Source organism: Anomaloglossus baeobatrachus, chromosome 6, assembly GCF_048569485.1.
Source record: "Anomaloglossus baeobatrachus isolate aAnoBae1 chromosome 6, aAnoBae1.hap1, whole genome shotgun sequence".
Taxonomy (NCBI): domain Eukaryota; kingdom Metazoa; phylum Chordata; class Amphibia; order Anura; family Aromobatidae; genus Anomaloglossus; species Anomaloglossus baeobatrachus.
In genome coordinates, this window is record NC_134358.1 from 131,652,064 (window position 1) to 131,679,179 (window position 27,116).

Consider the following 27,116-nt stretch of genomic DNA (forward strand, 5'->3'; position numbering starts at 1 on the left):
AAATCCCTTGAAAACCCTCGTGCAAGTGTCTTAGCACAGCTGAAAACAGTTTTGCTGTTGAGAGGCTATACAACTGACCTTCCTTTGAGCTAGATGAGAATCTGGAGCATTTCATTTGTTGGTTCTATTAAACTCTCAAAATGGCCGGAAAAAGAACTTGCATGTGAAACTCGACAGTCTATTCTTGTACTTAGAAATGAAGGATATTCCATGCAAGAAATTGCCAAGAAACTGAAAACTTCTTAAAACAGTGTGCACTACTCCCTTCAGAGGAGAGCACAAACAGGCTCTAACCAAAGTAGAAAGAAAAGTGGGAGGCCCCACTGCACAACTGAGCAACAAGACAAGTACATTAGAGTCACTAGTTTGAGAAATCCATGCCTCACAGGTCCTCAACTGGCAGCTTCATTACATAGTACCAAAAAAAGCCAGTATTAACGACTACAGTGAAGAGGCGACTCCGGGATGCTGGCCTTCAAGGCAGAGTGGCAAAGAAAAAGCCATATCTGAGACTGGCTAATAAAAGGAAAAGATTAATATGGGCAAAAAGAATACAGACATTGGATAGAGGAAGATTAGAAAAAAGTGTTATTGGACAGGCAAATCGAAGTTTGAGGTGTTTGGATCACACAGAAGAACATTTGTGAGACGCAGAACAACTGAAAAGATGCTGGAAGAGTGCCTGACGCCATCTGTCAAGCATGGTGGAGGCAATGTGATGGTCTGGGGTTGTTTTGATGCTAGTAAAGTGGGATTTTTGTACAAGGTAAAGAGATTTTGAATAAGGAAGCCTATCACTCAATTTTGCAATGTCATGCCATACCCTGTGGACAGCGCTTGATTGGAGGCAATTTCATCCTACAACAGGACAGTGACCCAAACCACACCTCCAAATTATTCATGAACTATTTCATGCATTTGAAGAAGCAGGCAGCTGGTATTCTAATCTGTAATTGAGTAGCCAGCCCAGTCACCAGATCTTAACCCTACTGAGCTGTTGTGGGAGCAGTTTGACCATATGGTACGCAAAAAGTGCCCATCAAACCAATCCAACATGTGGGAGGGGCTTCTGGAAGCACGGGGTAAAATATCTCCAGATTACATAATAAAATTAACAGCTAGAATGCCAAACGTCTGCAAAGCTGGAATTGCTGCAAAGGAGCATTCTGTGCCAAAAGCAAAGTTTGAAGGAGAAAATTATTTCAAGTAAAAATCATTATTTCTAACCTAGTCATTGTCTGGACTATATTTTCTATTCATTATACATCTCATTTGATAAATAAAAGTATGATTTTCATGGAAAAGACAAATTGTCTGCGTGACCCCAAACTTTTGAACTGTAATGCATAGATATCACACACACACACACACACACACGTATGTAAATATTATATATAATTTAATTTTTAAATTTAAGGAATCTGTGTGTACATGTTTCAACTTCCTTTACTCAAAAATAAACCACCTGCGGAATGCTGCTCCAAAATAATACAAATCTAAACAATAAAAGGGAATCGTTCGGCAGCCCCGCAGCCTAACAATATCAGCCAGGAGCCACCCGGAATTGCCGCATCCATTACATGCGACAGTCCCGGGACTTTACCCGGCTCATCCCGAATTGCCCTGGTGTGGTGGCAATCGGGGTAATAAGTGGTTAATGGCAGCAGCCCATAGCTGCCACTAAGTCCTAGGTTAATCATGACAGGCGTCTCCCCGAGATACCTTCCATAATTAACCTGTAAGTGAAAGTAAATAAACACATACACCCGAAAAAATCATTTGGAATAAAAAGTAAAAAAAACAAAAAAAAAAAAAAAACCCTCTTTCACCACTATTAAAATCCCCAAATACCCCTCCAGGTCCGGCGTAATCCAGAGGTCCCGCAACACATCCAGCTCTGCTACATGAAGCTGACAGGAGCGACAGTAGAACACGGCCGCTCCTGTCAGATCCACGCAGCAACTGAAGTGAATCGCGCTGTCATCGGGGACGTCACTGAGGTAATGCCGGTGTGTGTGCGGTGATGAGGGCTGTAGTGTCGGGTTGTGTGCGGGGATGTCGGCGGTAATGTCGGGATGTGTGCGGTGAAGATGATAAATCGAGACGCCACACACAGACAGAGCTGCAGTATGACAATGAAGTCGGGTGCAGTTCACCCGAGTTCATTCTCATCGCGCGACTGTCTGTCGGCCGTCAGCCGGCATGTAGCAGAGCTGAATTGCCGCGGGAACGCACTGTCAAAAATGCATCCAAAACGCATGCAAAACGCATGGAAAAACATCCAAAATGCATGCGTTGTGGATGCATTTTATTTTATAAACGCAGTGTCCAGTCTGCCAGAGCGTGCGTTCTTTTCCGCACTGCAGAGAACGCAACGTGCGCACATAGCCTTAAAGCAGAGAATTCAGCCCTGAGTCTCTTATCACAAAGTGTGTTTTTGTTCACTTGCAATATTAGCTTAAGCTTCCTATCTTTATCATTAGTCAGACCCAGAAGGGTGCGAGTTCAGGTCAGAATCCACCCCCCTCTGATAGCAGTGTCTGTCTACAGAAATATACACTGAAAGCCTGGTGTGCGCGGGGGCAGTTCTCACAGCTCTGTTACATTTTAAATCTTAAATCTTTGATTGTATTAGAACGGCTGCAGCCAGTAATCTAAGTGAAACATTGTTTAGTCTCTTTGGCTATGTGCGCACAGTGCGTTTTTGGCCTCAAAACTGCAGGACTTTGCTTCCCCAGCAAAGTCTATGAGTTTTCATTTTTGCTGTCCGCACACATCTGTTTTTTTTACCTGCGTTTTTGAGTTAAAAAAAAAAATGTATAGCATGTCTTAAAAACAAGAAAATCCTATATCAATATGGACAGAAATGAATCACTGGAAGAGGGTGATAAGAGCCAATTAGGCATCAACACCAGCAGTTTTTGGTCAGATCACAGGCATTACGATGCACATTTTGGCCTGATTGCACATCTAAGGGCTTGAACTGACGGCTTCAATCACCAGCAGTCCTGCTGTACATGCCAGCGTCTGACTACAATGGCTATGTGAATAAGCACACAACCCATAATAAACCTGTCTGGAACTGGCCTTTAACCCCTTCAGCCCCCGGGCACTTTCAGTTTTTGCGTTTTTGTTTTTTGCTCCCCTTCTTCCGAGAGGCGTAACTTTTTTATTTTTCCATCAATCTTGCCATATGAGGGCTTGTTTTTTGCGGGACGAGTTGTACTTTTAAATGAAACCATAAGTTTTACCATATAGTGTACTGGAAAATGGCAAAAAAATTCCAAGTGCGGAAAAATTGCAAAAAAACTGGGATTGTACAATAGTTTTTGGGATATTTTATTCACCGTGTTCACTATATGGTAAAACTGATGTGTGGGTATGATGCCTCAGGTCGGTGCGAGTTTGTAGACACCAAACATGTATAGGTTTACTTGTATCTAAGGGGTTAAAAAAAATTCACAAGCTTGTCCGAAAAACGTGGCGCACGTTTTGCGCCATTTTCCAAAACCCGTAGCGTTCTCATTTTTCAGGATCTGAGGCTCAGTGATGGCTTATTTTTTGCGTCTTGACCTGACGTTCTTAACGGTACCATTTTTGCGCAGATGCTACGTTTTGATCGCCTGTTATTGCATTTTGCGCAAAATTTGCGGCGACCAAAAAACGTAATTTTGGCGTTTGGAATTTTTTTGCCGCTACGCCGTTTACTGATCAGATTCATTGATTTTATATTTTGATAGATCGGGCATTTCTGAACGTGGCGATACCAAATGTGTGTATTTTTTATTTTTTTAACCCTTTAATTTTCAATGGGGTGAAAGGGGGGTGATTTGAACTTTTAGGTTTTTTTATTTTTTTTAATTTTTTAAAACTTTTTTTTTTATTTTACTAGTCCCCCTAGGGGGCTATAGCGATCAGCAATCTGATCGCTTTGCACAATCTGCAGATCTCAGCTACAGAGCTGAGAACTGCAGATTTGCTGCTTCACTTTCAATGCCGGCTGTATTCCGGCATTGAGAGGAAGTGACTCATGTTAGCCACAGGCGTCATCACATGACCCTGTGCTACCATGGCAACCGCCGAAAGTTACGTGATCATGTCACGTGACTTCCGGCGGGGGCGGGGTAAGTCACTGTAATGGCGGCGCCCATATACATATCGCTGCCAAGACTTTGGCAGCGAAATGTAAGGGGTTAATGGCCGCGGGTGGAAGCGATTCCACCCGCGGCTAGCAGGCACACATATCAGCTGTTGATAACAGCTGATATGTGCGCCGATCACCGCCGCCTGCCGGCGGCAGGGGGCGGGGCTTACCGGAAAACGATCCATGACGTATCTAGTACGTCATGGGTCGTTAAGGGGTTAATGCTTAATTTGGTGCAAACTCCAGTAGTGGATCCAAAAGAAATTAGAAGTGTAGTATATTTCCTTTCTGTTGGGTTCTAGCAGACAATCCTTGTACCCACCTGTCTCTAACCACCATATTTATTCTGTCTCCTGCAGCCTGCTTCAGAAATTTATGAGACTTTTCGGAGCTCCAGCCAGCACAGTTTTCACTATTGATCTGCAGAACTTGGTCACCAAATTTGAGACCAGCTAAAGAGGCTGGAGAGTTGGCTTGTACGAGCTGCACAAAAATACCCTGAAATATAAAATAAACTTATTCAAGGAGGGCTGAAACAACCAAATCTGGGCTAAATGCTGGACTGACAGATCCAGAACTTACATTGTCAATGGACTTAAGGCGGAGACCAATCTTTCCATCCTGGTCCTTACACAGTATCAGCTCCCGAAGGCCCTGCTTTATTTCGGCTCTGCGGATTCCAACATCACTTCCGCTTACAGGAGCCACCATATTATTCACTGCTGATGGTCTGGCTATCTGCATCTGGATAATTGGAAAGATGATATTAAAAAGGAAATGTCTGAAGCTTACAAGAAAGTCATTGGGGGTTAAATGGTAAACAAACAAATTCCATCTATCCCAAGTTTCTGCAAGAAAAATGTCAGAAAGGAAGCAATGACTGATGGAAGTCTCCCACATGGTTAGGCTGGACTCACTTATACATGCTCTTCGGCAAGCAATACAAATGGATTTCTACCAGAATCCAAGAAAAATTGAACTCCAATGGGAACCCCGAATAGCAGCGCTGGAGCAAGTCACTTACATGAAGCTAATAGTCACAATCTGACCTCTTTACTGACCTAGCCGAACAAGTCTCCTGATGCAGCCCACCATCACTGGAATGTCTCACATTCCGTTATGTCATTTACCTTGTCCAAACTTAGGGGGAGTCAATATTTATGTTAACATTTATTGCTCTTAATTTATTTTCTTAAAATCCCCCGCAAAAATCTATTCAAATTTGTTATTCAGAATCATTATCAGATAGAAGTATTTTTGGGTTTTTTTTCTGAAGAAACTAACAAATCTTGTGTGTAAATCCACCACTAAGTGTTAGCAAGTCCTAGGGGGTGCAAAAAGAAGCAAAACAGGATTAAAACAGGACAAATATACATAGAGTCTCCACAAGGCTGTCACACTGCTTCTGGGTCGCTCTTTAAACCTTATGAATGTTCACCACTTCCCCCACCCACCTTCTGACTGGGAACCACACAGCTAGTGAGGGGCAAACAACCAAAGAAGACTGTAAACAAATAAAAATAGGAGACAAATGGAGTCAGGTCGCCCGTATTTTCATATCCAATTACCAATCCAGGGTTTTGTGGCAGGTACAATTTTTTGACAAATCACAGCTGTGATTAACCCCTTATAGTACCCCGATTGCTCTCAAGCGGTGGCAATCAGGATGAGCCAGGTAAGCGACAGAATTGGCACATCTAACGGATGTGCCAATTCTGAGGCAGCTGCGGGCTGCTATTTTTAGGCTGGAGAGGGTCCAATAACCATGGGCCTGCCCCAGCCTGAGAACTAGTCCCCAGCTGTCTGCTTTGTCTTGGAAGAGTATCAAAATTGGGGGGGGGGGGGGGGGGAGGATGCCTTGCTTTTTAAACTTTATATAATTCAAAATAAAAAAACCCCACATAGGGTCCCTCATATTTTGATACACAGCCAAGATAACGCACACAGCTGGGAGATGCAGCCTCCAACTGTCTACTTTATTTGTGCTGGATAGAAAAATATGAGGAACTCTATGCCTTTTTTTTTCTTCAATTTATATTTACACTTTACTTTGGGACCCAGGCATCTAGTGAGAGAATAACCACAGACATCGACAATCTGACTGCAACAAATCACAGACACTGTCAGAGAGGGTGGTCGGGAGAGTCAGTGAATATTCATGAGCAGGCCTAAAAGAAGTGTGATAGCCACGTGAAAACTTGGAAAGTATAATTGTCCTGCTTTAATCCCAATTTTGCTTCTTTTCTCTGGGTGACCGGACCTGAAAAGCAAAAATGGACTTCCGTGAAAAGTCAGTATTCGAGGTCCATGCATGGACACTAGGTGTCCAGTACGGACCCTGAACTTTAGTAGTGATGGGTGAACCCATCACTACTATGGAGGCCATACAATAAGAAAAGTATGTTACAATGTACTCACCCCAGCCGAAGGCACCATGGACATATTCTTGTGTATTTCATCTTCACTCAGATTTAATCCCATATACTGAGAAAGCTCTGGGTACAGTTTCGGGTACAATCCTAAACAAAGCGAGGGAATATTACTTCAGCTTTTTATGAAATAGCAGAAAATTCCCTCACTATTTTATTATAAATATAAATCAGATATTCTTTATGCCATAATTCTACGAGTAACTGAAGCACATGGAGGCAATTAATCAGAAGGTCACCAGTAATGGACAACACCTTTAAGAAGCCACTTCAAATAGACAGAAGTTGTCATAAAGACAATACAAGACACCACCACTATCTTTATAAACCTGGTCGACCAACTATGCATGTGGGAAATATAGATACCCATGTAATACGTGGTTGGATAGTGTAGGTCAAACGTTACGACAATCAATGGGAGAGAGGCAAAGCAGTTAAAGGGGGATCTCTGAGCTATGTAATCCGAGAACAGTACGATATGGGGGCTGAGAGCCTGATTTCAGCGATATCACTTTCTGAGCTAAGATTTTTTTTTTTTTTCTTCTCAGAACTGCACCATCAATCCAGTAAGTGACAGAGATACAACTGGAGTCTCTGTATCTACTGCTCTCATATGGAGTAACAAAAACCTGTTGACCGATTCCCTTACTAGAGTTTGTCTAGCATCACTGAGGGCTGTTTTATAGGGCGGACAATTTCCAGATTCTAGAAGACACCAATACTTCCCACCATCAATGGTAATGAGAAAGATTACATAGTCTAGTTGCGTATCAGGTCATGAGCAGCCCAAGTTCACACAAAGGCAGAGGTTTCTAGAAATTATATTGCATGCAGTGGGGAAAAAAACGTATTTAGTCAGCCACCAATAGTGCAATTTCTCCCACTTAAAACAATGAGAGGCCTGTAACTGACAATAGATAGACCACAACTATAAAACAAAATGAGAAAACAAATCCAGAAAAATCACCTTGTCTCATTTGGCAAGCTTTTATTTGCAAATTATGGTGGAAAATAAGTAGTCACTTAAAAATATGCAAGATTTCTGGATCTCACAGACCTGTAACTTCTTCTTTAAGAGGCTCCTCTGTCCTCCACTCATTACCTGTAGTAATGACACCTGTTTGAACTTCAGTATAAAAGACACCTTGTCCACAACCTCAAACAGTCACAGTCCAAACTCCACTATGGTGAAGACCAAAGAGCTGTCGAAGGACACCATAAACAAAAATTGTAGCCCTGCACCAGGCTGGGAACACTGAATCTGCAATAGGCAAGCAGCTTGGTGTGATGAAATCAACTGTGGGAGCAATAATAAGAAAATGGAACACACAAAAGACCACTGATAATCTCCCTCGATCTGGAGCTCCACACAAGATCTCACCCTGTGGGGTCAAAATGATCACAAGAATGGTGAATAAAAAAAACCCAGAACCACACAGGGGACCTAGTGAATAACCTGCATAGAGCTGGGACCACCGTAACAAAGGCTACCATCAGTAACACACTATCCACCAGGGACTCCAATCCTGCAGTGCCAGACGTGTTCCCCTGCTTAAGCCAGTACATGTCAGGCCCATCTGAAGATTGCTAGAGAGCACTTTGATTATCTGGAAGAGTATTGGGGTAATGTCGTATCGTCTCATGAAACCAAAGTAGAACTGTTTGGTAGAAACACAACTCATGTTTGGAGGAGACAGAATGCTGAGTTGCATCCAAATAACACCATACCTACTGTTAAGCATGGGAGTGGCAACATCATCCTTTGGGGTTGTTTCTCTGAAAAGGGACCAGGACAACTGATACATGTACATGAAAATGAATGGGGCCATGTATCGTGAGATTTTGAGTGCAAACCTCCTATCAGCAAGGGCATTGAAGACGAAACGTGGCTGGGTCTTTTAGCATGATAATAATCTCAAGCACACCGCCAGGGCAATGAAGGAGTTGCTTCTTAAGAAGCATATGAAGGTCCTGGAGTGGCCTAGCCAGTCTCCAGATCTCAACCCCATAGAAAACCTTTGGAGGGAGTTGAAAGTCAGTGTTGCCCAGTGACAGCCCCAAAACATCACTGCTCTAGAGAAGATCTGCATGGAGGAATGGGCCAACATACCACTAACAGTGTGTGCCAACCTTATGAAGACTTACAGAAAAAAGTTTGACCTCTGTCATTGCCAACAAAGGCTATAACTAGAACTTTTGTTATTGACTAAATATTTTCCACCATAATTTGCAAATAAAATCTTGCCAAATCAGATAAGGTGATTTTCTGGATTTGTTTTTTCATTTTGTCTCATAGTTGTGGTCTAACTATGATGTCAATTACAGGCCTCATCTTTTTAAGTGGGAGAACTTCCACAATTGGCGGCTGACGAAATACTTTTTTCCCTCCACTGTACAGCCACATAGAGTGGATTCTTCAAAATGTGCCTTTATTTTTTCAAGCCTATTCAGATGCATGAAAGTCTGGGTGTGGGTTTGGATGACTGACCTGCGCAGCTTACTTCTACCCAAGTTAAATGGTGAGCTGTAAATCATGCAAACGTGATAAATCATCCAGACTTGATACTACCTCCATACTGAGATGCAGAAGACGGCGCTGCAGCCTCCGATAATATTGCTGGAGTCGCTGGATTTGTCGCAAACGCAGTCTGTGCCTGAAAAAAAGTAGAACAGTTTTTAATAAACCATCTAAACACTTCTCTACAAGCGTCACCTGACCCCGTTCTGCGCACATCCTCACTACTTCTCATAATAACATTGCGTATTACTTGCTTTAGATTTCACATCAGATTTTAGCCTTCATCTAGTATAGTGCAAGGGGGAATAAAATCAAATGCCTCACACGCAGCTCTGCCTCTACTTCGTGTGGGGGAGGGAGACATTTCCAGCTCATCAGCAAACGGAGATAAATGGAGGCAAGTCAGCTGGCGAGCTAAAAACAGTCACTGTCCACTTAATATAGGAATACAGCTCCTCAGACAGTCATACATTACTAATGTAGGACTAATCAATCCATTAAGAGTTAAAAAGGGTCCCAGAAAATACACTAATGGTCCACTTTACCAGTCCGAGGGGGATTGCCGGGATACAAACATTCCTGTATTCACAAGGACGCGCAGTTGTTCAGCCAGACGTTGGCCCCCGTCCACTGCGCTCTATTCTCTCCTTACAGAAGGCCCGGCCTTTACTAAGGTTTCTCATGGAGCCATGTAAAGCAGTGTCCAGTGCGAGCCCAGAGCTCATCATTAGCAGACGAGGCTTTATCACTCATACCAGCTGGAAATTGTACTAGGTCAGTGTAGAATGTGTATGGGACATGTAGACTAGTGACCCCCACATCAGCACAATCTGTAGGGTGGCTGTAGTGACAGAATCAGCTGAGCCCATCTCAGTGATATCACACATTGCCGCACCTCGCTGACATTAAAGCTGAATGCTCCCTACCTGGATGACTCTGTCGACCTTAAGATCCTCGAGTGATGGATACAAAGACATTATTGATCCTCCTATTGAAAAGAGCAAGAAATTAAAAAGCCATTATTGTAAGTGGAGTCTTAAGTATCAAGTGCACAATCCCAAAATGTGATTTCAATAAAATATATTTCAACTAACACAGAAAATATCTTCTGCATTGTGTGTCGTAAAAGCACTCAAGACCTGTCCCATAGAACCAGTTCAGCCTGTCCGGGACAAAGGACATTGTAAAGTGGGGTATTAAACAAAGTTAAAATTCATTTTTCCCCAATAGATCTTGGAATAACAACAATTTCCGCAATTGAATGCATTTAAAAAAAAAAAAAAAAAATGTTCCTGTGCTGAGAATCTTATACATGTGCCCCTGCTATGTGCTGTGTAATGGTGCCTGACCGTGCAAGGACATGGGCTGATCATACCACATATATTGTGTCAGGGAGGAAGCAAAAAAAAGAAGGGAATTTTGTTTACTTACCGTAAATTCCTTTTCTTCTAGCTCCAATTGGAAGACCCAGACAATTGGGACGTCCAAAAGCAGTCCCTGAGTGGGTAAAATAATACCTCGTAAGAGAGCCGTAAAACGGCCTCTTCCTACAGGTGGGCAACCGCCGCCTGAAGGACTCGTCTACCTAGGCTGGCATCCGCCGAAGCATAGGTATGCACCTGATAGTGTTTCGTGAAAGTGTGCAGGCTCGACCAGGTAGCCGCCTGACACACCTGCTGAGCCGTAGCCTGGTGCCTCAAAGCCCAGGACGCGCCCACGGCTCTGGTAGAATGGGCCTTCAGCCCTGAGGGAACTGGAAGCCCAGCCGAACGGTAGGCTTCGAGAATTGGCTCCTTGATCCACCGAGCCAAGGTTGATTTGGAAGCCTGTGACCCTTTACGCTGGCCAGCGACAAGGACAAAGAGTGCATCCGAGCGGCGCAGGGGCACCGTACGAGAAATGTAGAGTCTGAGTGCTCTCACCAGATCTAACAAGTGCAAATCCTTTTCACATTGGTGAACTGGATGAGGACAAAAAGAAGGTAAGGAGATATCCTGATTGAGATGAAAGGGGGATACCACCTTAGGGAGAAAATCCGGAACCGGACGCAGAACCACCTTGTCCTGGTGAAAAACCAGGAAAGGGGCTTTGCATGACAGCGCTGCTAGCTCAGACACTCTCCGAAGTGAAGTGACTGCTACTAGAAAAACCACTTTCTGCGAAAGGCGTGAGAGAGAAATATCTCATTGGCTCGAATGGTGGTTTCTGAAGAACCAGCAGCACCCTGTTCAGATCCCAGGGTTCTAACGGCCGCTTGTAAGGAGGAACGATGTGACAAACCCCCTGCAGGAACGTGCGTACCTGTGGAAGTCTGGCTAGGCGCTTCTGGAAAAACACAGAGCGCGCTGAGACTTGTCCCTTAAGGGAGCCGAGCGACAAACCCTTTTCCAGTCCAGATTGAAGGAAGGACAGAAAAGTGGGCAAGGCAAAAGGCCAGGGAGAAAAACCCTGAGCAGAGCACCACGACAGGAAAATTTTCCACGTCCTGTGGTAGATCTTGGCGGACGTTGGTTTCCTAGCCTGTCTCATAGTGGCAATGACGTCTTGAGATAACCCTGAAGACGCTAGGATCCAGGACTCAATGGCCACACAGACAGGTTGAGGGCCGCAGAATTCAGATGGAAAAACGGCCCTTGAGATAGCAAGTCTGGTCGGTCTGGTAGTGCCCACGGTTGGCCGACCGTGAGATGCCACAGATCCGGGTACCACGACCGCCTCGGCCAGTCTGGAGCGACGAGGATGACGCGGCGGCAGTCGGCCCTGATCTTGCGTAACACTCTGGGCAACAGTGCCAGCGGAGGAAACACATACGGGAGCTGAAACTGCGACCAATCCTGAACTAAGGCGTCTGCCGCCAGAGCTCTGGGATCTTGAGACCGTGCCATGAACGTCGGTACCTTGTTGTTGTGCCGGGACGCCATGAGGTCGACGTCCGGCACCCCCCAGCGGCAACAGATCTCCTGAAACACGTCCGGGTGAAGGGACCATTCCCCTGCGTCCATGCCCTGGCGACTGAGATAGTCTGCTTCCCAGTTTTCCACGCCTGGAATGTGAACTGCAGAGATGGTGGAGGCCGTGGCTTCCACCCACATCAAAATCCGCCGGACTTCCTGGAAGGCTTGCCGACTGCGTGTGCCGCCTTGGTGGTTGATGTATGCCACCGCTGTGGAATTGTCCGACTGAATTCTGATCTGCTTGCCTTCCAGCCACTGCTGGAACGCTTTCAGGGCAAGATACACTGCCCGTATTTCCAGAACATTGATCTGAAGCGAGGACTCTTGCTGGGTCCACGTACCCTGAGCCCTGTGGTGGAGAAAAACCGCTCCCCACCCTGACAGACTCGCGTCCGTCGTGACCACCTCCCAGGATGGGGGTAGGAAGGATTTCCCCTTCGATAATGAAGTGGGAAGAAGCCACCACCGAAGGGAAGCTTTGGTCGCCTGAGAGAGGGAGACGTTCCTGTCGAGGGACGTCTGCTTCCTGTCCCATTGAAGAGGACGCAGGTGAAACTGCGTGAAAGGAACTGCCTCCACTGCTGCCACCATCTTCCCCAAGAAGTGCATGAGGCGCCTCAAGGGGTGTGACTGGCCTTGAAGGAGAGATTGTACCCCTGTCTGTAGTGACCGCTGCTTGATCAGCGGAAGCTTCACTATCGCTGAGAGGGTATGAAACTCCATGCCAAGGTATGTGAGCGATTGGGCCGGTGTCAGATTTGACTTTGGAAAATTGATGATCCACCCGAAACTCTGGAGAGTCTCCAGGGTAGCGTCGAGGCTGTGTTGGCATGCCTCTTGAGAGGGTGCCTTGATCAGGAGATCGTCCAAGTAAGGGATCACCGAGTGACCCTGAGAGTGGAGGACCGCTACTACAGTAGCCATAACCTTGGTGAAAACCCGTGGGGCTGTTGCCAGGCCGAACGGCAGTGCCACGAACTGCAGGTGTTCGTTTTCTATGGCGAAGCGCAAGAAGCGCTGGTGCTCTGGAGCAAATCGGTACGTGGAGATAAGCATCTTTGATATCGATCGATGCAAGGAAATCTCCTTGGGACATTGAGGCGATGATGGAGCGGAGGGATTCCATCCGGAACCGCCTGGTCGTTACGTGTTTGTTGAGAAGTTTCAGGTCCAGGACAGGACAGAAAGACCCGTCCTTCTTTGGGACCACAAACAAGTTGGAGTAAAAACCGTGGCCCTGTTGCTGAAGAGGAACAGGGACCACCACTCCTTCTGCCTTCAGAGTGCCCAGCGCCTGCAGAAGAGCCTCGGCTCGCTCGGGAGGCGGGGATGACCTGAAGAATCGAGCCGGGGGACGAGAGGTGAACTCTATCTTGTAACCGTGAGACAGAATGTCTCTCACCCAACGGTCTTTTACCCGTGGCAGCCAGGCGTCGCAAAAGCGGGAGAGCCTGCCACCGACCGAAGATGCGGAGTGAGGAGGCCGAAAGTCATGAGGAAGCCGCTTTGGTAGCGGCACCTCCGGTGGCCTTTTTAGGACGTGACTTAGACCGCCATGCGTCAGAGTTCCTTTGATCTTTCTGAGGCCTTTTGGACGAGGAGAATTGGGACCTGCCCGCGCCCCGAAAGGACTGAAACCTCGACTGCCCCTTCCTCTGTTGGGGTATGTTTGGTTTGGGCTGGGGTAAGGATGTATCCTTTCCCTTGGATTGTTTGATGATTTCATCCAAACGCTCGCCAAACAATCGGTCGCCAGAAATTGACAAACTGGTTAAGCGCTTTTTGGAAACAGAATCTGCCTTCCATTCCCGTAGCCACAAGGCCCTGCGGAGTACCACCGAATTGGCGGCTGCAACCGCCGTACGGCTCGCAGAGTCCAGGACAGCATTAATAGCGTAAGACGCAAATGCCGACGTCTGAGTGGTTATGGACGCCACCTGTGGCGCGGACGTGCGTGTGGCTGCGTCAATTTGCGCTTGACCTGCTGAGATAGCTTGTAGCGCCCATACGGCTGCGAACGCTGGGGTAAAAGAAGCGCCGATAGCTTCATAGATGGATTTCAACCAGAGTTCCATCTGCCTGTCAGTGGCATCTTTGAGTGAAGCCCCATCTTCCACTGCAAGTATGGATCTAGCTGCCAGTCTGGAGATTGGAGGATCCACTTTGGGACACTGAGCCCAACTTTTGACCACGTCAGGGGGAAAAGGATAACGTGTATCCTTAAGGCGCTTAGAAAAACGCTCATCTGGACAAGCATGGTGATTCTGGACTGCCTCTCTGAAATCAGAGTGGTCCAGAAACATACTCAGTGTACGCTTGGGAAACCTGAAACGGAATTTCTCCTGCTGAGAAGCTGACTCCTCCACCGGAGGAGCTGAGGGAGAAATATCCAACATACGATTGATGGACGCAATAAGGTCGTTCACTATGGCGTCCCCGTCCGGAGTATCAAGATTGAGAGCGGCCTCAGGATCAGAATCCTGATCAGCTGTCTCCGCATCATCAACCAGAGATTCCCCCCTCTGAGACCCTGCACAATATGATGATGTCGAGGGAAAATCTAAGCGAGCTCGCTTAGTCGGTCTGGGGCTGGGGTCTGTGTCAGAACCCTCAGCCTGGGATCCATGAGATACCCCGGGAGGACATTGTTGGTCCAGCTGAGGTGGGCCAGGGAACAAAGATTCAACAGAGTCCCTGTGCTGAGATACCGGCCTGGACTGCAAGGCTTCTAGTATCTTAGCCATAGTCTCAGAGAGTTTTGCAAACTCCGTCCCCGTCACCTGAACAGTGTTAGCAGGTGGCTCCCCCTGGGCCCCTCTTAGCAAAGGCTCCGGCTGAGTAAGTGCCAAAGGGGCCGAACAGTGCACACAATGAGGGTCAGTGGAACCTGCCGGTAGCGGGGTCGTACATGCGGCGCAGGCAACATAATAAGCCTGTGTTTTGGCACCCCTGCCTTTCGTGGGCGCCATGCTATTATCTTCCCTGAGTAACACAATAGGGTATATAGCCAGAAATCAACTGTGCACCATACAGTGTAAAACATATATACCATAAACATATAATGTTACACTACTGCACAATGGGGCTAGCACCACAGGTGCTGCTTACCACCCGCCTAAAGCGGTTGTGAGGCCACCAGAGTCCCTGCCTGGGTCTCCCAGACTTTGTCCCCCTCTGCAGCGTCCGAGGAGCTGACAGGAATGGCTGCCGGCGTCCTGAGGAGAGGAGGGAGCCGTGGGCGTGACCCAGAAAGAGCGGGAACTGGTGCCCGCACTGTGCACAGTGAGAGGGGTGGAGTATGCAAAGCATGCTCCAGCCCTCAGTGCTGCTCGTTCTGTGCAGCGTCCCGCCCTTCCCCTGCCTGTCAGGGCTGTGGGCGGGAGGAAAGGAAACTAGGCCGCAAAAAGCCAGGGACTCTAGTAATAAACGCGGCCGCCGTAAAAGCGCGGCCGGCGTGAAAGTCCCCGGCGCACTACAAGTCCCAGCCGCGCCGCAGTGTTTCCATGGCCGCGGCGGTCAGTGCGGCAGTCCCTATACATAAACACACTCAGCAACGCTGAGTGTGTAATGGCACATATTAACCCGGTCAGCGCCGTGGTCCCCGGTGCACTAGCACACCCAGCAAAGCTGGAGTGTTGCTGTGCGCTGTCCCCACAGGGATACAGAGTACCTCCAAGTAGCAGGGCCATGTCCCTGAACGATACCCGGCTCCTATCCAGCAGGCTCCACAGGAGTTGTGGATGAAGCACGGTCTCAGTGCCTGGAGACCGATAGGATCCCACTTCACCCAGAGCCCTGAGGGGGATGGGGAAGGAAAACAGCATGTGGGCTCCAGCCTCCGTACCCGCAATGGATACCTCAACCTTACAACACCACCGACAAGAGTGGGGTGAGAAGGGAGCATGCTGGGGGCTCTATATGGGCCCACTTTTCTTCCATCCGACATGGTCAGCAGCTGCTGCTGACCAATCTGTGGAGCTGTGCGTGCGTGTCTGACCTCCTTCGCACAAAGCAAAAAACTGAGGAGCCCGTGGGAGCACGGGGGGTGTATAGGCAGAAGGGGAGGGGCTTAACACTTTTAAGTGTAATACTTTGTGCGGCCTCCGGAGGCATAGCCTATACACCCAATTGTCTGGGTCTCCCAATGGAGCGACAAAGAAAAGTATATAGATAGCACAGCATGGGATCGTATTGGATTCTTTTTATGGAGGTAAAGCATATCTCTGCCTGTTTTTTAAAAAAAAATATTTTACATCATAGAAAGAATAATTTGCGATCCCGTGCTGTAAAGTTTGTATAAGTTATTGCTTCCTCCCCAGCCCAGGAGAGGTGGTATGATCGGACTATGTCCCTGTATGGTCAGACACGGCCATTACACAGTTTATAGCAGGGGCACATAAGTATATCAGCACAGGAATTCTTTTTTTTTTTTTTATTTTACACATGAACACACACACCACACACACCACACACACCACACACACACCACACACACACCACACACACACCACACACACACCACACACACACCACACACACACCACACACACACCACACACACACCACACACACACCACACACACACCACACACACACCACACACACACCACACACACACCACACACACACCACACACACACCACACACACACCACACACACACCACACACACACCACACACACACCACACACACACCACACACCCCACACACACACACACACACACACACACACACACACACACACACACACACACACACACACACACACACACACACCCCTGTTGTCTGTGCTTTACGCTCCGCTAATCATTCAACTGAAGTAAAGTGCTGATGACAACAGCGGCGGCCTCTGCGTCGGCCGCAATCACCGAGGGGTTTATGTGCCTGCGGTCCGCAAGAAGCAGCTAACCCACACTCAAGTATAAACTGATGGGGCATTTTCAGTAAAAAAAAAGTAAATGGTGCTGGAAAACTCTGCTTATACTCAAGTATATATGGTAATAACCATTGATTGATTGATTTTAAAAACACAGATGTATGTGAAATCCATTCCCAAACCTGTCATTCAGGAATTTACAGGGTATTTGGTATTCAGTCTAAAAGTGTGTATTCATTTTAAAGTTGACTTTAATCAATAGATATAATTAATAATGATTAATTTCCAATACTGGATATAACATTGTTAACCCTTTCCTAGTGACTGCTTCTCCCTGCTGTATGGTGGTGTGATGTGTGTGTGTAAACTTACCAGACCAACCTCTCCCTGACTGGGAAGGATATAATGATATACCCTGTAGCGACCAGTCTCAGGGGCGCTACATGTGTGATAGATAGATAGATATAGATCTACACACACACACACACACACACGGGACCAGAATGAGAACTTTACGAAGGGATGGGAACATAACTAGAGGGCACATTACTACAGGGGACAATATGGGCACATTGATACCAGTAGCTGCTGCATTTCCCTCCCTAGGCTTATATTTGAGTCATTAACCCCTTCATGACCATGGACGATATATCCGTCATGGAGCGTGTCCAGTTAAGCCACGTTCCCTGCAGTGGGCAGGCGGCGGTCGGCACACATATCAGCTTTTTTCCAACAGCTGACATGTGTTCCTGCATGTTGCAAGTGGAATCTCTTCCACTCGCAACATTTAACCCCTTAAATCTCACTGCCAAAGTCTGGCAGCAAGATCTATATGCGCGTGGGCATGATTTTTACTTACCGCCCCACCAGAAGTCACATGCGTGATCACGTTACTTTCGGTGGTTGCCATCGTAGCACAGGGTCATGTGATGACGCCTGCAGCTATGAAGTTTCACTTTCGTTTTCCCTCGGCCGGGAGCAGAGAGAAACAGGAAGTGACTGAATCTGCAGCAGATGGATAAGAGCGATCGGCTTGCTGATCGCTATAGCCCCCTAGGGGGACTAGTAAAAAAAAAAACAAAAAAACACAACAAACCTAAAAAAAGTTCAAATCACCCCCCTTTCCCCCATTAAAGGGTTAAAAAATAAAAATAAATATACACATTTGGTATCGCCACGTTCAGAAATGCCCAATCAAAATATGAAATTAATCTGATTGGTAAACGGCGTAGTGTCAAAAAAATTCCAAAAGCCAAAATTACGTTTTTTGGTCGCCGCAAGTTTTACGCACAATGCAATAACAGGCGATCAAAACGTAGCATCTGCACAAAAATGGTACCGTTAGAAACGTCAGCTCGAGACGCAAAAATAAGCAGTCACTGAGCCATAGATCCAGAAAAATGAGAACTCTACGGTTTTCGGAAAATGGCGCAAAACGTGCGCCACTTTTATTGGACAAGCTTGTGAATTTTTTAACCCTTATATACAAGTAAACCTATACATGTTTGGTGTCTACAAACTCTCAACGACCTCAGGCATCATACCCACACATCTGTTTTACCATATAGTGAACACCGTGAATAAAACATCCCAAAAACTATTGCACCATCACACTTTTTTGCAGTTTTTCCACACTTGAAACTTTTTTGCTGTTTTCCAGTACTCCATATGGTAAAACTTATGGTTTCATTTAAAAAGTACAACTTGTCCCGCAAAAAACAAGCCCTCATATGGAAAGATTGACGGAAAAATAAAAAAAAATAAAAAGTTACGGCTCTCGGAAGAAGGGGAGCAAAAAGCAAAAACGGAAAGTGCCCCGGGGCTGAAGGGGTCAAGTCTTCCCAGCTTTTTGTTTTTTTGTTTTGTTTTTTTTTTTAAATTAGGTGCCTTGGTTTATACTCTGGTATATATGGTATATCAGGAGACTCCCATGAAGGAATTTTGCTCCTGAAGACTTAAGATGTAAAACAAAACAGCATAAAATTTAAAAAAAGCTATTTTTGAACTACAAAAGTGCAGATCGTTTTCTATATGGTAGGAAAAGTTATAAAGTTATGTAATATTAATAACAGACTAAGGGTACTTTCACACTTGCGTTGAACGGTATCCGTTGCATTGCGTTGTGTAACGGATGCAACGGATGTGTTGCATATAGTGGCACAACGGATGCTGCAAAACAACGCAATTCGTTTTGATTTTTTTTTTTTTTTTTACAGTTTTACCAGCGGCAGACTATTGGCTGATCGCTCCCAGTAGCCGGCCGATCAGCTGATCGCTCCCTGCAGCCGGCCGCCGGGCATGCCGGTGGCTCAGCTGAGCGCTGTGACTTGCCGGCGGCCGGGCATGCCGGTGGCTCAGCTGAACGTTCGGCCACCGCGAGCCAAAATAAAGTTTGATTAAAAAAAAAAAAAGAAGAAGGAGCATGCGCAGTGGAATCCAGAGTATTCCGCTGCTCAAAATAACGTTACATGCTGCGTTCCTCCCGCTGGGCGGAAGCAACGGAGCGTCGCCCAGCGGAAGCAACGCAGGTCCTTTTGGTACAATCCGTCACCCATACAAGTCTATGGGAAACGGATTAACGGATTAACGTTAACGGATTCCGCTGTTTTCCAAAAGGGCAGATTGTAACGGAAGGAAATAAACGCAAGTGTGAAAGTACCCTAAGAGGACAAAAAAGGTGAGAACTGACAGGATTAGTGAGATCAGCAGATCGCAGGCAGATGACAGTCATATGATGCTCAGAAACGCTCCAGCATATTACATCACAACCATTAACCAAACTGAGAAATTCCCTTAAGTTCGGAGAAAATAGAAAAAGAGGAACGCCTTCAGTCACCGTTATGGCTGACATATTAGTCTAGTCTTCTGAGCCAAAGATAATAAAAAAAGAAGGTCACAGATAGGAATGTTATAAAAAGGAGGAATGTTATAAAAAGGAGGAACCAAGTAAGTAAATGTTATTACATACACACATCAGATCCACCATCTGGGGCCTGGAGGGAGAAGGCCCGATATACTGTACACAGTTCAGTATGTCCACAAATACAGTAATTGTAAGTTTACCAGTCGGCCCACGTTTTGTAACATTTCCTCTGAGTAAGTGGAGTCACATCCGTACATTACTTATTACAGTAAGAAGTCTGTCCTGCCATGACTCCCCTTCACATCCTCCAAACTGCAGTTTCCAAAAAAAAAAAAAAAAGTTGACTCATATGTAAGGCTATAAACACAGGACGTGTAAAGTGGCCGTCCACTGGATAACCCCTTCTTAACACCCCCAGCCTGCAGAGCAAAGTAAAATAAAAAAATAAATTAATGCATGCTCACCTCCCAAGCCAGCTACATATCTGCAATGTCAGAGCTGAGGCTACAGGCACATGGATGATGCAGCCAAGACTGTCCTACTCACAAGTCTGGAGGAAAGTTTCCCCATCGACTAGTCAAATTTTAAAATTTGCATATTAAAAACCTGAATTTAAAGTTTTTTTAAAGATCTGTTATATGTGAAGCACTATAAAGGGTTTGTTAGGCAGGGTATTTATAAAAGGAACAGACAAATGCTGGTGGCTTGAAGAGCATGAGGGGACTGTCAGGTTTCCTTTAAAAGGACCCCTTCTTTAATATCACTTTCACAATTCTTTCAGCCTTTGAACTTGAGTATTTGGGATAGTTTCTGCTTGAATTTCATTGCAGGATGCAGAGTAGTCTCCCAGATCTGATGTTTGATGTGAACTGCCTCCCGCACGCATCGATCTTTTACTTGAGGATACTACTGTGAAGTCAGGGGAGGCTGGTGGCCACCAATGAACTTCTCCCCATTTTATGCCCATAGCGGTCAATGACTTAGAGGTCTTCTTTGCAGCATATGATGCTACATTGTCATGCATGAAGACTTTGCTACAGATGGCAGTTCTTTTTGTAGCATGGAAGATAGTGGTCAGTGAGAGTCTCTATACTATGCTGAGGTCATTTTCACACCTTCAAAAACCTCAAAGAGGATTATTAGCTCTCTCCACATCAGTCCAGCCCTAAACATGACTCCTCTACCTCCTAGCTGACGTCACAGCCTTGTTAGGACAGGGCGGCCATCCACCAACCATTCAATCCTCCATTGGGACCATCCTGGGTTGCATGCACTCATCAGTAAAGAAGATGGTTTTAACCCTTTGACCTTAGTCAGTTTTCGCCTTCAGGAACAGGTACATTTTTTCAATTCTGACCAGTGTCACTTTACAAGTTAATAACTCGAACAGTTCAAAGGATCCCAGTGATTCCGAGACTGATGTATTGTGCTTTAAAATAGTGGTAAATTTGTAAAATATTTTGCAATTGAGAAAACGTTGAAAATTTCACCATTTCAAAACCTTTGAATTTTTATGCCCTTAAACCAGAGAGTTGTCACAAAGAGTTAAAACAACATTTCCCACTTTACATCAGCACAAATTTTGAAACATTTGTTGTTAGGAAGTTAGAAGGGTTCAAAGTTAATCAGGAATTTATTTTATTTTTTTTTTTTAAAGGGACATTACATCACATTTGAAGTGACTTTTGGAGGCCTAGATGACAGAAAAAGTGACACCATTGTAAAAACAGCACCCCTCACACTGCTCAAACCCACATCCAATAAGTTTATTAACCCTTTAGATGCACCACAGGAACTAAAGCAGTTTGAAAGGAGACAAAAAAAAAAAAAAAAGACTGGTTTCCTCTCAAATGTTACTTTAACTTCAATCTGTTCATTTTCACAAGGATAACAAATGCACAGTATGATTTGTAGTGAAATTTACCCAGTGTACACAGATACCCCATATGTGGTGGAAATTACTTTTTGGGGGCACGTCAAGGTTCAGAAAGGAAGGAGCGCTTACAGTATTTTTCAGACTATAAGATGCACTTTTCCCCCCCCAAATGTTGAGGGAAAGTTGGGGCTGCGTCTTATAGTCTGAATGGTGGAGAAATGAGGGTGCTGCGGTGGAGCGGGTAATCAATGGCCTGCACAGGCTGCAGCAGCGCCTGCCGTGACCACGTGTGTCCGCTCATTTAATATGCACGCCCATCATCTCTCAGCGCTGAAGCCAGCGATGACAGGTGGGCAGGACAATGGGCGGAGGACACGCGCATAGTAAATAGCCTGGCAACTACAGCCTGGAGTGATAATGTGCGGCTGTATTCACTGCCCCCCGCGCATCATCATCATCATCATCATCATCAGCGCGGGGGTCAGTGAATATGTATACTCACCCATCACTGTTCCCCTGCAGCATCGCCCCGTCCTCCTGTCTGTGCCGGCCGCGGCTGTGTGTGGAGACTAGCGGTGCGCACAGCGATGACGTCATCGCTTTGTTCACGTGTCTACACACAGCCGCGGCTGGCACAGACAGGAGGACGGGGCGATGCTGCAGGGATCGTGGCCAGCTCCACTCAGCGGCGCTGCTGCTGGCACAGACGGGAGGAGGAGTGATGCTGCAGGGAGTGAGGTAAGGCAAGTATGAACATTTATTTTTTGTGTGCCACAGAATACAGGCCATATAGCAGCATGGGGGGGTATATAGCAGGATGGGGTATATAGCAGGATGGGGCCATACACCAGGATGGTGCATATTATGATCAGGATTCGGCCATACACCAGAATGGGGTTATATAACAGGATACGGTCATATGCCAGGACGGGGGTATATAGCAGGATGGGAGCACATACCAGGATGGCAGTATATAGCAGGATGGGGGCTATACCAGGATGAGGGATAGAGATATATACACATATACACACACAAAGGATGGGGGATCATATACAAGGCAGGAGGATCATTACCAGGATGGGGTACCTTAGTGGAGAATTTGGGGACATTACCCCCATAACAGTGTCAGCAGCAGATCCTCACCCCATAACTGTGTCATGACCACATTTTTTGCTTAAAATTTTATTTTCCCATTTTCCTTCTCTAAAACCAGGGTGCGTCTTATAGTCCGAAAAATACGGTACCTTTTTGACTTTTAGAGCTCAAAACTGTCTGAAATAGACGCCATGTCACGTTTGGAGAGCCCCGATGTGTCTCAAAAGTGTACCTCCCTCACAAGAGACCCCATTTTGGAAACTATCCCTCGAGGGATTTATCTAGATGTGTGGTGGTGAGCACCTTGGACCCCCAGGTGCTTGATAAAACTTTTATAATATCACGCCATGAAAAAAATGAATAAGAAATTAAAAATAAACAACATTTTTAAACCACAAAAATTATGCTTGAACACCAAATCATTCATTTTCACAGAAGTAATAGGAGGTATTGGATTATATAATTTGTTGTGCAATTTCTCATGAGTATGCCAGGACACCCATATGTGGTTGAAAACTAATTTTGGAGTACAGTACAAAGTGAAGAAGGGAAGGAGCGCCATATTGGAGTACAGATTTAGTTTGAAAGGTTTGCGGGTGCCATGTCCCATTGGCAGAGCTCCTGAGGTGCCAGAACAGCAGAAACCCCTAAGTGACCTCATTTTACAAACTGCACCCCTCAATTAATTCATCCATGGGTGCAGGGAGCATATTGACTACAGTTGTGGCACAAAAGTTTATACTGTTGGGTGGTGAAGAAAAAATAATTACGGTATATTTTTGCAAGTGTTACTTTAAACCCAGATTTCCAATTTTCACAAGGGAAAAACGTGGGAGAAAATAAAAAAAAAAAATTTACACCCCAAAATGTGTTACACAATTTCTCCTGAACGTGCCAATACCCCACATGTGACTGTACAGTACTAGTAGTTTAGCCAGAAAAACAGAAGCCCCCTCAAGTGACCAAATTTTGAAAACTACACGCCCATGGTGTCAAATGCAATGAATGTTGTAGAATAAATTGCAAATAAGCCCTTGTGCCCAGTACATTGTACTCTACATTGGGCTCTCCTCACTACAATAATGCCAAACATGGACACCAACTGTTGTTTAGGCACATTGTGGGGCAAAGAAGAATGGGGGGGGGGTTGTAATTTGTATTTAGGAGCACAAATATTGCTGGCTGTTGTGTGGGGAGCTATAGCGCTTTTCCAGAACATTTGTGCTACCAGTAACATGGAAGTCCCATATATTTCCGTTAGCAGGTGATTGACTTCAATTGGGACTTGTGTTTTTGTGAGTTTAATGCCATTGGGTATACAACATTTTGGATCGGTTCACATTTATCCCATGCCCTATGCCTAGCACTTACATTAGGTTTTATATCTACCGTATATCTCCGAAATACACAATTCAGTTGAAACCCCCAATGGATCCATTCAATATAATGATGCAGCAAAGTTACTCCAGAATTTTTTTGACCTCTCTTCAGCCCTGTCCGTTTTTTCAAAGGTGAATGGAACAGTTGTTGACCACATTGTGTTCGACAAAAAAAAAAAAAAAAATAAAAAATAAAAAAAGACACGTAAAAAGATGGACACGGCTGGAGCACAGGATAGACAGGAGTTTAAAGTAACTTCCTCGGCTTCATTCATTACAGTGAATTCTCCATTAGGAATTTTACCTGACTCAGTTTTCAGAGATTTATACATAATCCTTGGTGTAAGCCAGAGGTCTCAAACTCGGCTGGATGTATGGGCCGCACAGAGGATAATATATCTATCTCTAAATATATCTATCTCTAAATATTATATATATATTTTATTTTTTCACACCTTTGAATCACTGATTTTGAACATTTTTCACTTGTTTATTATAACAAATGTGCATTTTGTTTAAATGTATATAAAAAAAAAAAAAAAATATTTTGATAGTTAAAGAAAAAAAAGTCATGCCTTATTTTGAGTTGTTTTTTTTTTACATTTTATCCCTTTCTTGTAACTAATAGTGTTACAATTAGCACTATATAGAAATTTTGGCCAACATCTTTTAGTAATGGTCCCCATCTTGTTTTAATGTGCCCATCCTTGTCCCCTTGTAGTATTGTGCCCCATCCTAGTCCCCATCCTACAGTAATGTGCTGATCCTTGTCCCCATCTTGTAGTAATGTGTCTCATCCTTGTGCTCATCCTATAGTAATGTTTCCATGCTAGTCCCCATCTTCTAGTAATGTTTTCCCATCCTTTTTCCCCTGGTAGCAATCTCCCTATCCTGTAGTACTGTCCCAATCATATAGTTGTCACATTCTGTAGTAATGTGCCCATCCTACAGTAATTTCCCCATCCTAATGTGCCAACCATAGCCCCATCCTATAGTAATGTCCCCAGCATCATCCCCATCTTATAGTAATGTCTCCCATCCTTGTCCCCTTGTAGTAATGTTCCTATCCTGTAGTACTGTGCCCCATCCTAGTCCCCATCCTAAAGTAATGTCCCCAGCCTTGTCCCCATTCTATAGTAATGTCCCTATCCAATAGTATTGTGCCCATCCTTTAAAGAGCTCCTCTGTCCATATGCCTGTATGTGTCGTTTTATTCGATGGTAAGAAGATTTTAAACATTCAATAAAGCACTTGGTATTTTATCTCCTGGAGACGCTGGAAAATCCTTTCTACTTGAATCCTTTAATAATGTCCCCATCCTATAGTCATGTGCCCACCTTGTCCCTATTCTATAGTAATGTGCCCATCCTGTAGTAATCACTCTCCTCAGTTTCCACAGACGGAGTGAAGCTGAGGGGGGCGGTCTCCTGCCCCAGATCCACAGTGATTGGAGAGACCGGCCTTGTGACCAATCAGAGCTGGGGGCGGGTGAAATAGCGATCACCCAGCTCCAGCGAATGATCAGTGCTATAGCTGCACTGATCATAACTGGATTTCAATGTTTCAACCATTTTCTATGGCTGAAACATTACAGTGGTTGTGATTGGCTGACGAACGCCGCTCAGCCAATCACAGCCTCCGTAGGTCCGGGGAGGAAACACCACCCCTCGATTGGGCCCTTGCAATCACATAGCGGGGCCAATGATCGGAGGGGAGTGTAATTGCCATCACTCTCCTAGTGCCCTAAATCAATATTAATTGCAGAATGTGATGGCGGGGGGGGGGGGGGTTAAAGATCCAAGGATGGCGCGGGGACCGTCCCCGGCTGTCAAAGTTGTGGCTCGGCTATTGGGCAACCCCAATCAACGACTGTAATTGTGTGGGCACAACTCCTGTGCCCCTGGGATCGCCAGGACGTACTGGGTACATGCTAGTTCGGGAAGTACCCAACAAGCATGACAAACCCAATACGTCCAGGGTCGAGAAGGGGTGGTCTTCAATTATGTCTAGGCCCACTGAAACAGTTTCTGTTGTGCGCACTGTTTAGGGGTGGTCGAATAGTAGGTTTATACACAACTGCAGCCTCCAGAGGATTCTACACCTTGAGGTTTGCAGGTCTTTATCTGCACAGATCTGTCTGTACATTAGCCATAAATAGCTTTACAGTTCAATGACCGTGCTTAAGATTTCATGGCACTATACGACACTTTCAGCAGCGTAAAGATCATTTTTCTTTCCTATATTGCTTGAAACCTGTGGCCAGCGTAATATGGAACTGAAAGATGATTATTTCTTAGGCTAGTTTCACACATCCGTCTTTTCACCGGATTGGCGGTTCCGGCGCACTCCAGTACAGTGTGATACAGTACAATGGCAGCGCGGCAACTTTCAGGTCACATGCTCGTGACCGGAGCTTGCCGCGCTACCACTGTACTGTATCACCCTGTACTGAAATGCGCAAGAACCGCCAATCCGTCGAAAAGACTAATGTGTGAAACTAGCCTTACAGATAAGACCCGGAACTAGATCACACAAGAAGAGTAAACACGAGCGGAGAAACGAAACTGCAACATTTACTGAACTCCCAGATATTCAGCAGAAATGAGTCATCTCTATGGAAGAACGGCCACAATCATACAGTAATACACTGGTGGAGATTCAGTGTATGTGTAGAGGCAGATGCTATATCCACTGGGTAAGTCACTATAATAACTATATGCACATCTACACTGTAGAAGGCAATAATCTTCACAATCACGTATACAGCTGCATTAACAATTTATCACGGCTCATGTTATAAAAGGTGTTTGCTATCTATAGATGAATAGGAGTTATTGTAATGCTGGATCCCTTTGTGTTTAAATATGCTGTCTTCTGTTATATGCCCACACTGCATCTTTTACTGCATTTTTGGTGCATTTTTTTGAGAATTTTGTGGTCACAAAAGATACACCCAAATGCATGCATTTCCTTCCCCCAGC

General features: G+C 45.4%; 1 protein-coding gene across 1 annotated transcript in view; it reads right to left on the reverse strand.

The window, feature by feature from the left end:
* The window catches only part of SDCBP (syndecan binding protein), a 70,781-nt gene that overhangs the window by 21,080 nt on the left and 22,585 nt on the right, over positions 1 to 27,116 (reverse strand). Inside the window, exons 2-6 of the mRNA XM_075353250.1 lie at positions 10,018 to 10,079; positions 9,143 to 9,227; positions 6,563 to 6,663; positions 4,727 to 4,888; positions 4,467 to 4,642 (exon numbers count right to left, since the gene is read on the reverse strand). Coding sequence (XP_075209365.1) covers positions 4,467 to 4,642; positions 4,727 to 4,888; positions 6,563 to 6,663; positions 9,143 to 9,227; positions 10,018 to 10,068 — 575 coding nt within the window. The 5' untranslated portion in view covers positions 10,069 to 10,079. The remainder of the gene's footprint in view (positions 1 to 4,466; positions 4,643 to 4,726; positions 4,889 to 6,562; positions 6,664 to 9,142; positions 9,228 to 10,017; positions 10,080 to 27,116) is intronic.